The sequence below is a fragment of the Callithrix jacchus genome, chromosome 4 (assembly GCF_049354715.1).
Source record: "Callithrix jacchus isolate 240 chromosome 4, calJac240_pri, whole genome shotgun sequence".
Lineage (NCBI taxonomy): Eukaryota > Metazoa > Chordata > Mammalia > Primates > Cebidae > Callithrix > Callithrix jacchus.
This window is the reverse complement of record NC_133505.1, coordinates 29,874,680-29,889,784: the sequence shown is the minus strand read 5'-3', so window position 1 is coordinate 29,889,784 and position 15,105 is coordinate 29,874,680. Positions and strand designations below refer to the sequence as shown.

General features: G+C 40.9%; 1 protein-coding gene across 2 annotated transcripts in view; it reads right to left on the bottom strand.

The window, feature by feature from the left end:
- Nucleotides 1–15,105, bottom strand: part of GMDS (GDP-mannose 4,6-dehydratase) — a 643,170-nt gene that overhangs the window by 90,105 nt on the left and 537,960 nt on the right. For both annotated transcript variants that reach the window (XR_013533842.1, XM_002746279.5), the window contains exon 9: nt 7,357–7,453. Coding sequence is in view for 1 of the 2 variants with exons in the window: in XM_002746279.5 (XP_002746325.1) it covers nt 7,357–7,453 (97 nt within the window). In the remaining variant the exon portion in view is untranslated. The remainder of the gene's footprint in view (nt 1–7,356; nt 7,454–15,105) is intronic.

Sequence of the window (15,105 nt, the reverse complement as noted above, 5' to 3'; positions counted from 1 at the left end):
AATGGATCTCTGATCTAGGCTCTGACATCATCACCTGCCCACCACCCTGCAGGGGTCAGCCTCTGTGCTGGGAGTCACCCTCAGCTCTGTCTTCTCTTCCACAAGCCCTTGGTCCAATCTGATTCCATGGTCTCCATCTCTGCTATGTTCTGGCACCTGTCACTGTTTCTCTCACCTGGGCTACCCTGGTTCGGTGAGTCCCTCATTACAGCTTCAAGGCTGCTCCCCTGCCTTTCATCTGAAAGTTTCTATTGGACAGGACCTTATCTCATCTATCTTTATATTTCTTGGTGTTAGAATGGGACTTACTTCCATAGTAATGGAATGTTCAATAAACATTCTTTTCAAACTGAATGTTAAGACCTCAACCGCATATTTTATTTTCATGTATACTGACATATATCTGAGAAGCTGAAGGTAAATCAGAATTATATTTTAAATGTACATGGTCAATGAACTATCTAAAAGATTCCTGTAATAAATCCTAAAAACTGCAGAGACGTTTAGTACCTACACAATTATTTATTTTTTTAGCTTAGATATTCTTATACTAGGTTTTCACAGGGCAAGGCACAGCTGATTTACCTAGGAAACTAGCACACTGATGACAGCATCACAAAATGTCTTGATCTTTTATGAAGGACAGTTTCTATTTCTGAATAACAGCTGAATGAAACTGGGTGTTTACTGATGGGCCAAACCTGTTAAGCACTAAATGTCTAGGAGGCAGATGAGAGCTACGAAGATGGGAAAGAAGCCCGGCAGTGATGAGTTTTTACCTTTGCTACTAGCTGTAACAGTGGACAGAGAAGCCAGCCAGGCATGAGCCACAGGTGTGGGCAGCGAGGCCAGAGAAGGCATGCAGGGTGAGAGAAAGGTGGAGCAGAGCGCACGGTAGATGGGCATGGACTACATTTCAGCCCCAGAATATTTTAGTGCCTGCAGAGCAACTGTTTTCAAGTAAGAAGGTGTGAGGAAAACAATCAAATTTGATAAGGAATAATTAACTTTATTGAGAGCATGAGGCAGAACATGGTGAAAGAAACCACCGGGTGAAAAAAACCATCGGCAGTAATATCTGTGAAATCTCCATGAACACAGATTTTTGGATTGCTGTTATTCTGGAAGATAAATATGGCTTGGTAGAACAGGTAAAGCATTGCTGATTTGTTAAAATATATATATATAAATAAAGAGGATTTTTTAGATTCCAGAATATAGAGCTCATTGGCTAAAGTCAAGATGAAAATAAAGATGGAACAGGTAATCACATCAGGGATGAATGGATCTCTCATAAGTAATTCTACTCTTTGGGTGACCTGCATCAGAGCTACTTTAGGTAGAAGCTGAGCTCAACAACTAATTGTTCCTCCTATGGAAAGTTGATGCAGATGCTCAAACTTTTAAGATAATAAAAAGATTTTGGAACTTATTTTGTAGGTATCAATAAGTCTACATTATGATTATAAATGAGGACTGTCAGTCATTACCTAAATAGCTTTATGGAAAAAAGGTACAGATGTTATAGGAATTCCCTATTGGTGCAAGTAATGAACGTATCTACATTAGGAATACTAGAGAGTCTTAAGGATAAATCCAAAAATATTCTTAAATAAGGGAAGATACATAGCTTTGTATAGCCATAAAGATTTCTGAGACTTTAATGACATCGTTTTAATTTAGATCTGATCATAAAAAAAGAAACTTCAAGGAAAAAAGGAGGAAGTTGGGGGTATTATAATCAGTACACAATTACTATTTCATTAGCGATGAAATGCTCTGGAAGGGGGAGAGCAACCGAGGAAAGAGCCCAGGCTTCAGAAGGAATGTTATATGGCCCTGGGGGTTTTGTATTCGATCCTGCGAAGTATGAAAAACATACAGTGGAATATTAAGGAATCAACTGAAGAGGCTGAAACTTAAAGCTCCGTTGGTTAAGTCCAAGGAAGGAAAAGGGCAGGAAAGGCCAATGTGATTAAGGAAGGATATAAAGATTAGTATGAGGAGCCTAAGAGGGAGGCTTAAAATATATAAACAGTGATTTAGAGATATAAACTATTTATAAAATACAAGCAGTAAGAAGTTCAGAGAATAATTACAAAAGAGGAAGCATTCTGATCGGCATTCCACACCACTGTGGTCCGTTTGTTATGAGAGCAGAGGATGCCAGGATATTAAAATTGGAAGGGACCTTCCAGAACGAGTAGTCTCATCTCTCTTTCTGCAGGCCCAAGGCTGCAGGAAAAAAGGCGCTCGTCCTTAATCTGCTCTCGCCACATCCTCTGACCCTAGCTCCCACTATTCAGAGAAAAGAACAAAGAAGAGCAGGGGTGGAGGGGAGGATTAGAGCCTTAGAGGTCAGAAGGAGCAGGACCAGGAGGGATGGACTGGCTTCTAACAGAACTGGTACAGATGAAGGGATAGAGTGGGGGGATCTAATTTCCTGCTTTGAGAGGGGAAGTGTGAGAAGGTGGTGAGAATAGCAATGGGAGAAAAGGGGGACAGTTTCAGGACAAAAGGCCAGGCTGGTGAGTGTGTTGAGGGCTTTTCACCCCCAAACACAGAGACAGAGCTGAGGGAAGCTCTGACTGGTATCTGATGACAGATCAGGTTCCTGAGGTCTGGAAAGTGTTACATATCATTATTCTAAACAGGGCTATGAGATACAGCAAGCAATTATAGGCCATTTAACTTAACATCATTTACAGAAAAATATTAGGAAAAGTTTGCGGGGGGTGGGGGTGGGGGTGGGGAGGACAACGCGACAAGCATATGGTAATTTCATTAGAAACAGGCCACAGGTTTACACTGGAGGAAGGTGTTGTTTTAACTAGCTTGTTGGACTTCTTTGAAGTTACTGCTTTCTTAGTTCTAGGTTTTAACCCACGATTTTTTTCCTGATGTCTATAAAGATGAGGAATAAATATCAGATATCTAAGTAAATAAAAACCAATCACAACTGAGGAGACGAAAAACACAATGGGAAGAAAAGTGAATGTTAAAGACAAATGGTGTAGCAAGGAAAAAAACTGAGTAAACATCAGCTAGTAGAATTAAATAAAGCCAAGATACTTTTCATGAAAAATACCTGATTTGGGTCTGTGAATATGCTCCCTTATCCCATTTCCTACTATGCTCTGCAGAAAAAAGAGGGACTTTTTGTTTGTTTGACTGAAAAATTATCTTTGCTTTTTTAGTGGACTGACCATTTGATGTGGTTAAATTTTAGCACATTAGGATGACTACTTCATTAATTCTTCCTTTGTAAATTTTTTAAGTTAAATATTCTCAAATAAGAAGAAGACACATTTGTGGTTATTTTATACACATTTATAGGTCAAAAGCAATTTTCTCATATTTACATAGTATTTCTGTACTTTCAGAAAGTGAATCAGAAATGCTTTTAAAAAACAAGCATTTTAAAAAGTGCATGAGACTTGATGTGTCCTCACTACGTTTTTTTTCCAAATTCTTTTCAAATGTTTGCTAGAAGCTTCAAGTATGTTTTGTTATCTATTTATGGCTGGTTAGTCTATGTAATTCACTAGTAATGCCATTCTACTTCTCCAAAGATCCTGGACTCCAGGAACTGCTATCATTTCTGCAACTGCAATCTCCACGAGGGTGGGGACTGTATCTGTTTTGTTCATGATTGTACTCCTAGGGTCTAGCACAGGGTTTGATAAATATTCAGCGAATGAATAAACGATTAAAAACAACAATAACATTGGATATTTACTTTGTGCCAGACACTGTACTAATAGGTACTTTGCATAACTGACTTTGCTAATTCTCCAATAATTCTTTGAAAAAATTACTATTACTAATCTCATTTTTAAAGATGAGGGAATGGAGGCACTGAGAAGTTAAGGAACTTACCTAAGGTCACACAGCTAATCATCGACAGGTTTCAAACTCAGGCAGTCTGGCCAGCAGGCTCACATTTGAGCATAATACCATTTCGTCTCCAAGAATGAACACACAATGCAATAAATCTGTGTGCCAACGTATGCATGTATAGAAAACTACACACAAGACAGGGGTCTTAAGTGGCACAGAACTCAAATACTAATGTTATTATCAACAAATACCAGAATTCAGGAGTGATAGAAAATTTGACGTCTAATTTCTAGGATCAAGCTCTCTGTGGTAACAAACCTCTTGTAGGCAGAGCACCAAAAAATATTGCTCGATTGAGCTCTAATTGGCTGCTGGAGCTTTCAAAACTTCACACTGGTACAAAAGAGATATCTAAGGTTTTGAGACACTAAATCAATGAGGAAAAGAAATTACCAGCACATGTGCTACTATGCCCTATATGGAATGGTGGCCTCTTTCAGGCTAGTACCGGCCTTTGCTGAAAGGGCCATTCTTAAGACCATCCTGAGTGTTATTCAAAACACAATATAAAGCTCTATTTTCCTCTAGTCTTGTTGTAGGATATTAGTGTTCTGAGAACTGATGTGTCTTCACCACCGTTTTTTTTTTTCTCCAAATTTTCTTTATAGTATTTTTTTTCTCCTATCAGTCATTCTGAAATGATTCTAAGAAGATGTAGTTATTGGTTTGAGTGTCCCTTTGTGCAGAAGATCCTGGGGGATAGATGACCTAAGCTGATCAGTGAAAGCACTTTTATAGACCATAGGAAGAAGAAGAAGAAGCCTTTGGCATGTGCAGGATGGACTGAGAACCTGAGAAGAAAAAGATACAGTTTAGATGTGAGAGAATTCCACATCTACCCCAAGTTGAGTGTGGATAAACCTCAGAGAAGCTTGGTGCTTTTCAGGACTCCTACAAAATGACTGTAGACTGTTGGATGTTGGGGCCTCACACCTAAGTAAAAGCTTATTTACAATGTAGTCTCCAGTTCTGGTTACCTTTCAACTGGAAGAATATTCTCACCCCTGAGGCAACTCAACAGGAGCCTGTCTAGTTGATCCAAGTTTCAGGAAAACTTGTTGTTCTGAGGAATGAGGTTAAAAGTTTAGTCTCACCATACAAGAAAAGCTTACCCAGTGGAGTATTAAGTTGAAGTGGAGTGAATGAAATTAATGCAGCCTAGAGGCTTAGAAAGATGAAATGGAGTTCAAGATTCAAAATTGGACAGTAAAGGGGAGCTCAGGAGAGAGCTAGATCAGTGGAAAAATAAAGCAAGCATATGAAATCAGACACCACTCTTATACTCAAAGAATGCTAAGTGTCAACAGAGCTGCAGAACAGGTATGATGATAGCATTTGAACGAACAAAAGAAACGGGAGGGATGCGGCGTCCGTCATGGCAGGAAAGGGGGTCGATGCGGATTCAAGAACAGTCTTGTTAGTATGAGGGTCCTTTTCCTGTTCAGTGAATTCTTTTGTTCTGTGTCCTTATCAATCCCACACCTTGCTTAAGTAAGAATGACAGACAAGCCATTCTTAATGACTTCCTAGCTTTTGAAACTATTTTGGTGTCAGAGAGGGGAAAAAAACCACATTTAAGTTGTAAAAATTGAGGTTTCTGTTGGCTTAGTAAATTTCCTTCTCTGAGATGACCATTTTTGTTTGTGGAGAAAGAAATGCATTTGCCCAAATATGTGATCTGTGCAATGTTTCAGACAATTGACATCTCTGTCGCACCTAACCCGGACAGAGAGACAAATGGCAGCACAGCTCAGGGCTCCAGCCGGCAGTCCTTGCTATGTCAGCACAGTGTGGCTGGCATCTTCCTCCCTGAGGGCCAGTACACATCCTCTCCTAGGCACACCCACTCTCCATTAGCACCGGGAACAATTGTTCACTGTGTCAGAGCCCCGGCCACGCCCTGCATCCAGACAATGCGCAACTCCACAGCCCTACCTCTCCCAAGCACTGGTTACTTCCTTTCCTTTCTATTTCCTCCTGTGCGTAGACTGGATGAAATACAGTTTTTTCCTTCTGTCTGAAACAGGACATTTTAAAGAGTGGTAAACGATGACTGATTCACTTTCAGTCTCTCCTCACTTGGGTTTTCCTAATCTCTCCAAGGTTGTACAACAGATTGGAATTTGGTTCAGAACACAGGGAAAACCGGCTCAAAAAAATTCAATTTTCACAGTGAATGTTCACTAGGCAACTATCATATACAAATGTTTCTCTCTAAAGATGATGCTTTCTATTATCTTTAGGTATATTTCATATGTTGAGTTTTGTTTCCATGGTGAGGGTGGACCACATTAAGCAATAACAGCAAGCTAGGCAGCTTTATAAATTTAGGAAAGAAGGATGTTATGTTCTAACAAGCATTTTTTAACACAGGAATGTCTGTATTTAGAAATTCACCCATCCATCTAGCAATCAGTCAGTATGCATTAAGTAATTAAGTACCTATCTTGTTATAGCCTAAAGTTTTTTTTTTGTTTTTTTTTTTTTAGGATGGCGTTTCACTCTTGTTGCCCAGACTGGAATACGATGGCCTGATCTTGGCTCACTGCAACCTCTGTCTTCTGGGTTCAGCAATTCTCATGCCTCAGTCTCCCAAGTAGCTGGGATTACAGGCATGTGCCACCATGCCCAGCTAATTTTGTATTTTTAGTAGAGACGGAGTTTCTCCATGCTGATCTCAAACTCCTGACTTCAGGTGATCTGCCCACCTTTGCCTCCAAAAGTGCTGAGATTATAGGCATGAATCACTGTGCCTAGCCTAAAGATATCTTTTTAAAGTCCCTATCCTCAAAGAGTTCACAATTTGGTAAAGAGAGAAAGACATGTAAACAAATGATGATAGTGAGTTATAGTAGGTACTATAATAGAATTATAAGATAATTCTATTATATAATTCAGAAACAAAGAAAGAAGCGGGAGGGAATTTCAGTGATAGTGTTATATTGGCCAGAAAAGGTTTCATGGACACGGTGGTATCTGAGCTGAGTGTAAAAAATGCGAGGGAGACAATTTAGGGTATAGTGTGCAAGTGTGTATTTGTGTATGAGTACAGGACACAGACGTAGCTGGAGAAGCAACCAGCCCCTCGAGGTCCCAGATATCCTGAAGGTCTGGGAAGGCATTGTGAAGTCAGGCATCCTATAGGTTATCAGGACCAGCCATTAGAATAGGAGACCAATATGATGAGATCTGCTTGTGATGTGAAATTCCATTTTTGAAATCAACGATTTCTTTGGGTGGGTTTAACTCTTATTTTCCTTTATAGAGCAATGAAGTTTGTGGTGAGAATGATAATCTCGAATTTAATCCACTGTGTTCTGATTTAGAAAATGTGTGCTGAAGGATGACAAGGAGCTGAACTGACAGCTCCAAAGGCTGGCAGCAGGCATTTCATGAGCATATTTTCCCAGCCAGCCAGCCAAATGTGGCCACCCACTGGGTGGCTAGAGTCCTTACCACTTCAGTTGGCCGGTAGTACTTGAGATCCACAGTCACGTGAACTTTGCCGGTCTCTTTACATCTGCCCACTTCATTTTCATTCTTTCCTTCCCACCTGTAAAGAAGATAAACACTGAATCAGCTCCTAATTGCTTGGGAGCATTTGGCCATGCTGTAGCACATTAGGGTGCCCCAGCCCTCTCCCTGCAGGAGCACATAAGCTCATTAACTACAGCAGCACAGGCTGATGCTCAACCTGGACTTTCAAAGCCTTCCTAGATCTATTTTCAAAGGGCACTTTTTTTCCCTTTTCTTTTTAAGAAAATCATGATGAATTCAGAAGTGAGACTTTAGAAATAAACAGATTAGCCAGAAAATAAAATTGGGCAACTTTCAGGGATTTCAAAGATTTTTGTATTTCTCTAGACCATTATTGATCAAGTCAATTATTATAAATTAGTTAATGTCTTTTGTCCTCTCCCTTTTTTTTTTCTTTTTTTGGAATTTTGGGGATATTCAGTGTTAATTCAATGCACTCCATTTAGGAATAAGTTTCATACCCTAATTAAGCATAATGCATCCCTAGATCACATACAAGTCCTCCTGCTCTCTCCAGTCAATGGTGGGCCTCCTTAATAAGTCTCAGATGATTAAACCTCCAAAAGTACACATCTAATTGTTCATTTCCTGCGGAGAGGGGGTGTATTAATATTACTTTCCTATTACCTCCTCTGACCTAGCTAGGATACTGTTTGCACACAAGTTTCCTTCCCTGAACATCCACAGCTGACAGTAGTAAGGATTCCAGGAGCAACTCCTTGAGTCTACACTGTGCAGGATGAGCTCCTGTGTGTCTAGAGTAGCTTCTCGCTAAAATTCTACTTATCCATTTTATGTTCTCATTTTTTATAAATCAAGCCACTCAATGGTAACCTCTGGATTTCTGTAATATTATATAATTTGAGTTATTATTTTTACATATGAAATTTTTTGCAAGAAAAGAAAAGTAATGAACAAGTGTGACACATCTGACTTTACTGTTTATCTTCAGAACCAGTTTGCATCATGAGCTGGACATGAATACTGTGAACACAACAATTCTGTATGCTCTCTGGGTCAGAGTCACAATGGGGAAGACAAAATTAGTTACTTGACTATGTAAGCCACAGGCACCACTGAATATGAACATTAAATGTTGATCCCAGTTGTATTTTGGAATAGGTTGAGAATTAAAGACATAAACTGGCCTCATAAGCCTTATTTTTGATGAATCACCTGAATGTTCTGGCAAATCACTTCTTGGTAGCAAAGGGGAAATATTTCATTGTTGGAGGAATAATCTGTTCGTATGCCTTTGGACTCAAGGCCAATGTGAAAATTGTCCTACAACACAGGGAATTATATAGCACAATATGTTAAATAATATACAACAACTGTACAACTGGTCATTTCCTCAGGACGTTTATATTAATTAATTAACTCAAAAAGGGATGTTTGGTAATTTGTTTCAATTTATTTCTTAATGTTGATTAGATCAATTTTACAGGTCTTAATGTTGATTAGATCAATTTTCAATTTCAAAGCAAGGGAATAGGTAGGTAGGATCGGAGTTAAGTTTGTGGAAAATTCACCGGGAAATGGAAAGGGGATGTTTTGGGGCACGGAGATTGAAAGTGTTTAAAACATAACCTAAAGGTATGATGACCCTCACACATCTCCTGTGGATAAAGATCAAATCTTAGCTAACATCCACAGGAAGGGAGGACCTAAGGCATGATTTTTAAAAAAAAATTTACAATCTAATTATAAAGTTAATTGCTTAAGTAGAAATAGAAACTTTAAAAAAAAATTTGGTTAGGCTTTCAGCAGATGAAAGTATATTTGTATTTCACAGGCATGTTTTAACTATTTTTGTTCACATTTCATACTTCGCAAAGAGAAACAAGTTCAGCAGATACTTGTGTGATAGTATCTCCAACCAAGTCGAAGAGTTAACAGGAATATCATTTACAATTTTGCTGACCGAGTTTTCAGTGTAGCTGGGTATCTGCTCTGTGATGGGCCATGCTGACTTACGTGCACACAGATATTCCACTGTCCTTCTGCTGGTAAATCTCCTCAAATGCCACAAACATGAGAACTGGTGATTCAAGTCCATTTATAATTCAATTAAAAAAAAATCACACACAAAAACACGCATATTTAAATCGACAAAGCCTTGGTAAAGACTTGGAGAGCTTTTCCTGATTTGGGAGGCAGCATGTGAGTCAGGAAAGGACTGAGGCCATGTCTGAGGGGTCTTTAGACTTTAGTGGGGTCTATAAACTGTTTCTGTGAAGACCCAGATAGTAAATACTTAAAGCTTTACAGATCTCATTAGTCTCTGTTACATATTTTTCCTTTCTCCTCCTTCTTTTTCTGTTTCTTCTTCCTCCTCTTATTTTTCTTCCTCATTATTTTCTTCTTTTTTTAACTACCCTTTAAAACTGTAAAATCTGTTCTTACCTCCAGGACAGCAAAAAAAAAAAAAAAAAAAAAAAAAGGTGGGAGTTGGTCTGGAGGCCACACTTGCCCACTCCTGCTTCAGCCGATCAGGTTAATGGTATCGCCTCACCCTCAGCTGAAGGAAGCATTTAATTCCTGTTTATAGCAGTGGGCTGCACGGCTAGACTGCTTGAATTTTAGTGTCTACTACTGATTCTCTTTGATTGCTTTGCTGGTCATAGATTAACATTTGGGATTTGTAACACTAGCTGAAAATGGGAAAAGGCTGAAGGAGAAACATTCGCTCTCTAAGGGGTTTATTAAATACGGCCTGAAAGTCAGACTTGGGTCTGGTGCTACTTTGGCTCATAGGCACCAGCTCCCTTGCACGACTTTCTTGCCGTGGTCTGAATGCTGTCTGCTGAACTTCCATCTTGCAAATGCTGTCTACAGTCAAAACAGTCTCCAAGGGCATGGCGTTGCCCTCTACAATTAATACAGTTACATCGAAGAAGCAAATGTAATCAGGAAATGGCTCAAAGCTGAATTGAGCTGGCAAAACTACTTTCTAATTTGCACCAGGTCTGAATGAGGGCAGTAAGCAAAAGTTTCGGCCAAGTGCCAAAAAACATTCAGTTACAACAATACATGAAACACTTGTATTAACAAGTAAAAGGTAACAGCTAACATGTCCTAACAAGCAATGTTATGACTCAAAGCAGAGCTGCAATGTTAATGAAATGACAGTGGCTGACAGAGAGGAGAGGATTCGGTTAATTAACAAGAATTACTATCCACTAATTTAGAGCAACAGCTCACCAAGCAGGGATACTATATAATTAAATTTTTAAAATAAATTGTTGCGCCTAATAAGCATTAAATAGCAATAGAAAGCACCGAAGAATTACAGAATCAAGGACAATAAGGCAAGATAAAGTGCTATTAGATTCTACTCAGCTAGGCGCTCCTTTGAAGGAACAACAAAAGCAAAGTCAACCACGTGAGTCAAGTTTGGGGGGCTACTCGACCTAAGTGGAGGCGGGTAACACACTCCTTGTGGGGACCCAAATATCATAAAAGCTCTCAGGGATGATTCTGAAGAAAGGCTATTTAATTAGGGTATTTAATTAGCGTAGGAAGCTGCAGGAGCTCCAATTCAGTCAATGCCATAAGGCAGGCCTGGAGGAAGCATTAGCTTCTGGATAAAGATGGTGGTTTTCACACACTTTTGCTCCTTCCCTAGACCCCTTTCAAAAAGGAATAAACTCACATGAGCTAAGAGAGCAGGAAAGAGATGTGAGAAATCAATTCCTGAAGCTGGAAAGCAGATGGATGAGTGTTAAAAGACTTAGCAGAAGCCCTAGAAAAGTCTCCTAAAGCAACCGCAGGAGAGCTGAGAACGGCCCCAATTTACACTTGCGGAAGCCCCCAAATGCTCAGGAAGTGAGGCCTGATTGCACGTCTCTATGGGCAGCAGTCTGGGGCCCGGGGCCCAATCCCCAGCCCCATTCCGCACTGCTTGGCCACTCACTGCCTCACCATTCCTGGGGCAGAAGGTGGCTGGACTGAATGCTCAGTGAAGAGTGGGCCACCATGCTGAAGATGGGGGAAATTAGGCAAATGTATGCATGATAAACGCTGAGGCCCGCCATCCAGCCCTCTGTGGGCTGGCAGTCAAGCCTATTTCCTTCCAGTGAGGATGCTGGGGAGGCTCCTCTGGGCATCAGAGATTCTCCAACTAAAAGGCTCTATCAAGTCCTCTTATAATAAAATAGCCAACAAGCTCCAACTATGGTCTGAAAACTCACAGGTAGTTTTTAGGCCCCCTACTTTTAAAGAAGCAGGAAACCAAGTATTACCAGAGAGGAAATATATAAGGAAAAATCACATATATGAAAAATAGAAATTAAACTGGAAAAAGGCAACTTGGTGGAAATAGAACAAGCAGAGGGAAGAGAATTAAGAACAAAATAAAACAAGAAAATCCCCACATATACCATCTTTAATATCCTCAGACAGAGAGATCAGGAAAGATATCACAAACAAGAACAGGATACTACATAAAAAGAAACTATTTGAAACACAGGATTTTAGAACTTGAAAACGAAATACAGAAATTCATCATTCAAGAGAAGATTTCGAAGATACAGTTGAGGAAATCTCCCAGAAAGTAGAGCAAAAAGAGGTAGATATGAAAAGCCAGAAGGAGGAAGATAAAACCTTAGAATGCCTCAGGGCAGTCATTATAATAGGATTTCCAGAAAGAGAGTACAGAAAAAATGGAGAGGGTGTCCCCAAATAATGGATGGGTCTAGACCCACCTCACATCAAGTTTCTCACCACTGGGACCAAGAGAAGGTCTGAATCACTTTCCAGAGGGGACAGACGGGACTGGGAGTCAGAATGGCTCTTGGTTTCCCATGGTGACAATGCAAATTAACAGGCAATGAAGTAGCTCCTTCAAAGTTCTGAAGGAAAATGATTTCCAATCTAGAAATATATACCAGCAACATTACCAATTTTGAGGATGGACTAAAGATATTTTCAGATATATTTGGTCACAAAATATTTATTTCCCATGCATCCTTCTCAGGAAACTAATTATAATTTTGCTTTTCCAAACCAGGTAGTCTTGAAGATGTCAGGAAATAGAGGCTCCGTGCAGGAGAGCTGCTAAGAGCCCTCCAGAGGAGAATGAAGCGACACAGTGGGGTGCCACCTTCTGCCAGTCCACTCGGGGTCAGGTCAGAGGCTCTAGGACTGCCTCAGGAAGATGTGACCAACAGTCCAGGTAGGGGTTTGAGAGCCTAAGAGGCGATTTCCATAGCTGGGGCAGAGTATGGGGTAAAGTTAGTGATAAGTACATAGAAAATGAATAGAACAGAGAAAGAAGACATCTGTTAGCTACAGCTAAACAAATGACAATTATAAAGAAAAGATAAAATAAATGTAGTTTACTGGAATGAATAGCATTCATCAGTCATGGTAATGTAACACTAAATATTGACCTGACCCCCAAAATTAAAATATAATGATTGAGTATTAAGAGGATAGAGGGATGGGTCAAGAGGGAAAAAAAAAGGGAGCAAAACTTTTGTTTTGAATAAGAGGAGGCGAACAGATAAAGTCTAGAAGGGTAAAATCAATAATGCCATGTTATTTGGAAACATGAAGATAAATGCCAAAATAATTGTAATACGGTGCAACAGAATTTCCAGAAACAAATCATTATCTTTAATAAGACAGTGTGCTACAGCAGAACAACAAACATTTCTGTATGCTGGAAAGGGCCCACAGAGCACCCCAAACAGCAGAGCACAGAGCTTCCCTAGCAGATGGGCCTAGCCAGGGAAATGGGCAGGGAAGAAGCAGAGTGCAGACGATAGCAAGGATTTGTGAGAATTCCTGTAGAATGAGTAGAGGACTAGGGTGCTGGGGTAACTGGAAAAAAATAAAGAAGGGAAAAAAGAATTACAAATGTGAGCTTTGTAAGTAGCAGACTGTGAGTGATGAAACCCCTCCCTATAGGCCCCTCTACATTGCAGAGAAAGCATGTCTGGACCGAAAAAGACAGGCCTTAGCACAGCCCAGCCTGAGCTCTGCCCCAGGGATGGGTATTCAGTCCCACTAGCTCCCCTGCAGACCCAGCACTTCCTTGCACGATTCCCCTGTCACCCTGCTTCTGGATGGGGAGGGGCTGACATCTTCGGCATCATCAACATTCCAGGTCCTGCCCCACCACAGAAGCCACGAACAGGGTGGGCAGATGAAATCTGCAGGGAAGACTGAGCAGGCAACCCTGGGAAGAGGCAGGTCAAGGTGACATGCATGACCTCAGCAGCCCAGGGAGGAGGCCGATCAATACTGCCAAACTGTGATGATGGGCAGGATGTCAGGCCCTCAAACAGGGCCCTGGGCACATCAGAGAAAGCTACTTGGATAGGGTGTTGGGAGCCAAATGGATGGGGTGAGGCTGTGTGTTGAGCTGGCTCCTTGACACCTTTTGGCAGAGCAGGGGAAGAGAGAGGCCAGGCAGTGACTGGAGGGACCCAGTCCTGAAGGGAGCATCTGTAAAAGATGAGACGGAGCCTCAAAGAAGGGCCAGGGGCCAGGTGTAGTGGCTCCCAAAGTAATTCCAGCACTTTGAGAAGCAGAGGCAGGTGAATTACTTGAAGCCAGGGACTCGAGACCAGCTGGGGCAATGTAGTGAAACCATGTAAGGTCTCCAAACACAAAAATTAGCTGGGCATGGTGGTATGCACCTGTTGTCCCAATTACTTGGAAGGCAGGAGGTGGAAGGATTGCTTGAACCTGGTTGCAGTCAGCCATGATTGTGCTACTGCACTCCAGCCTGGGCAACAGAGCAAGACTCTGTCTTAAAAACAAAAACAAAACACACACACACAGGCCGGGAGGAGGCACTGTTCCAAGGGGCACCAAGGCGACGTGCTAGTGGGACAGGGGAGAGAAGGACAGGTGCCATTTTTATGCTCAGGGAACGATTGTTTTAATCACAGACATACTCTAACATTTAAAATACAGCACAGGTCTAAAGGGTAAACCCTGGATCTATGAAAACCTTAGCTGTGTATGGTCTCTTGCATTGCTACTGAAAATAAGGCTGGTTAGCCTCCAACCACGCCTAGGATTCTTCCATTTTATTTATGATAATTATTCTAAGAAAGGGGCTTCTGGCAGTACTAAGCCCAGCTGTTATGTTGTAGTTAATGAATAACTGACTACAATAAAAAATGTGAAATTTAAATCAATTTTATAGCTGTTCATGTAGAAGGGACTTCTTCTAAGATTAATACCGATTTCTCTGTCATGGAGCCCTTATTACTTGCTGAATTAAAATGCCAAGAGGCAGGCAAGTAGCATAATCTACAATGTATAAATGAAGGAACAGGAGTTTACAGGGCTGAAAATTTACAGATGGCACATGGGGAAGGGGTGCTGGAGCTAAGGCTGCCAAGTCAGGCTCCTGGGCTGCCCCACCCTGGGCCAGACAATGCCTGTTTCACAGAGTCTGAGCTGAAAGGGTGTGGTACCCTCTTAAAAGGGCACTGCCATTTTTGTGGGGAGGCCTCCTCAAACATTAATTTCAGTAAGAGTAGTTCATTGGTCAATAGGTCCTTTGCTTTCTTCTTTTTATCAGTAGGACTGAGCAATTACTTAATAGGGAGGCTCTCCTCTCAAACAGTCTTTTCATATGCTTCATCCCTAGGAAGTCAGACTAGGAAGATGAACTCAACGCAAAAAGCCTTGTGAGGTGGTGCCTAC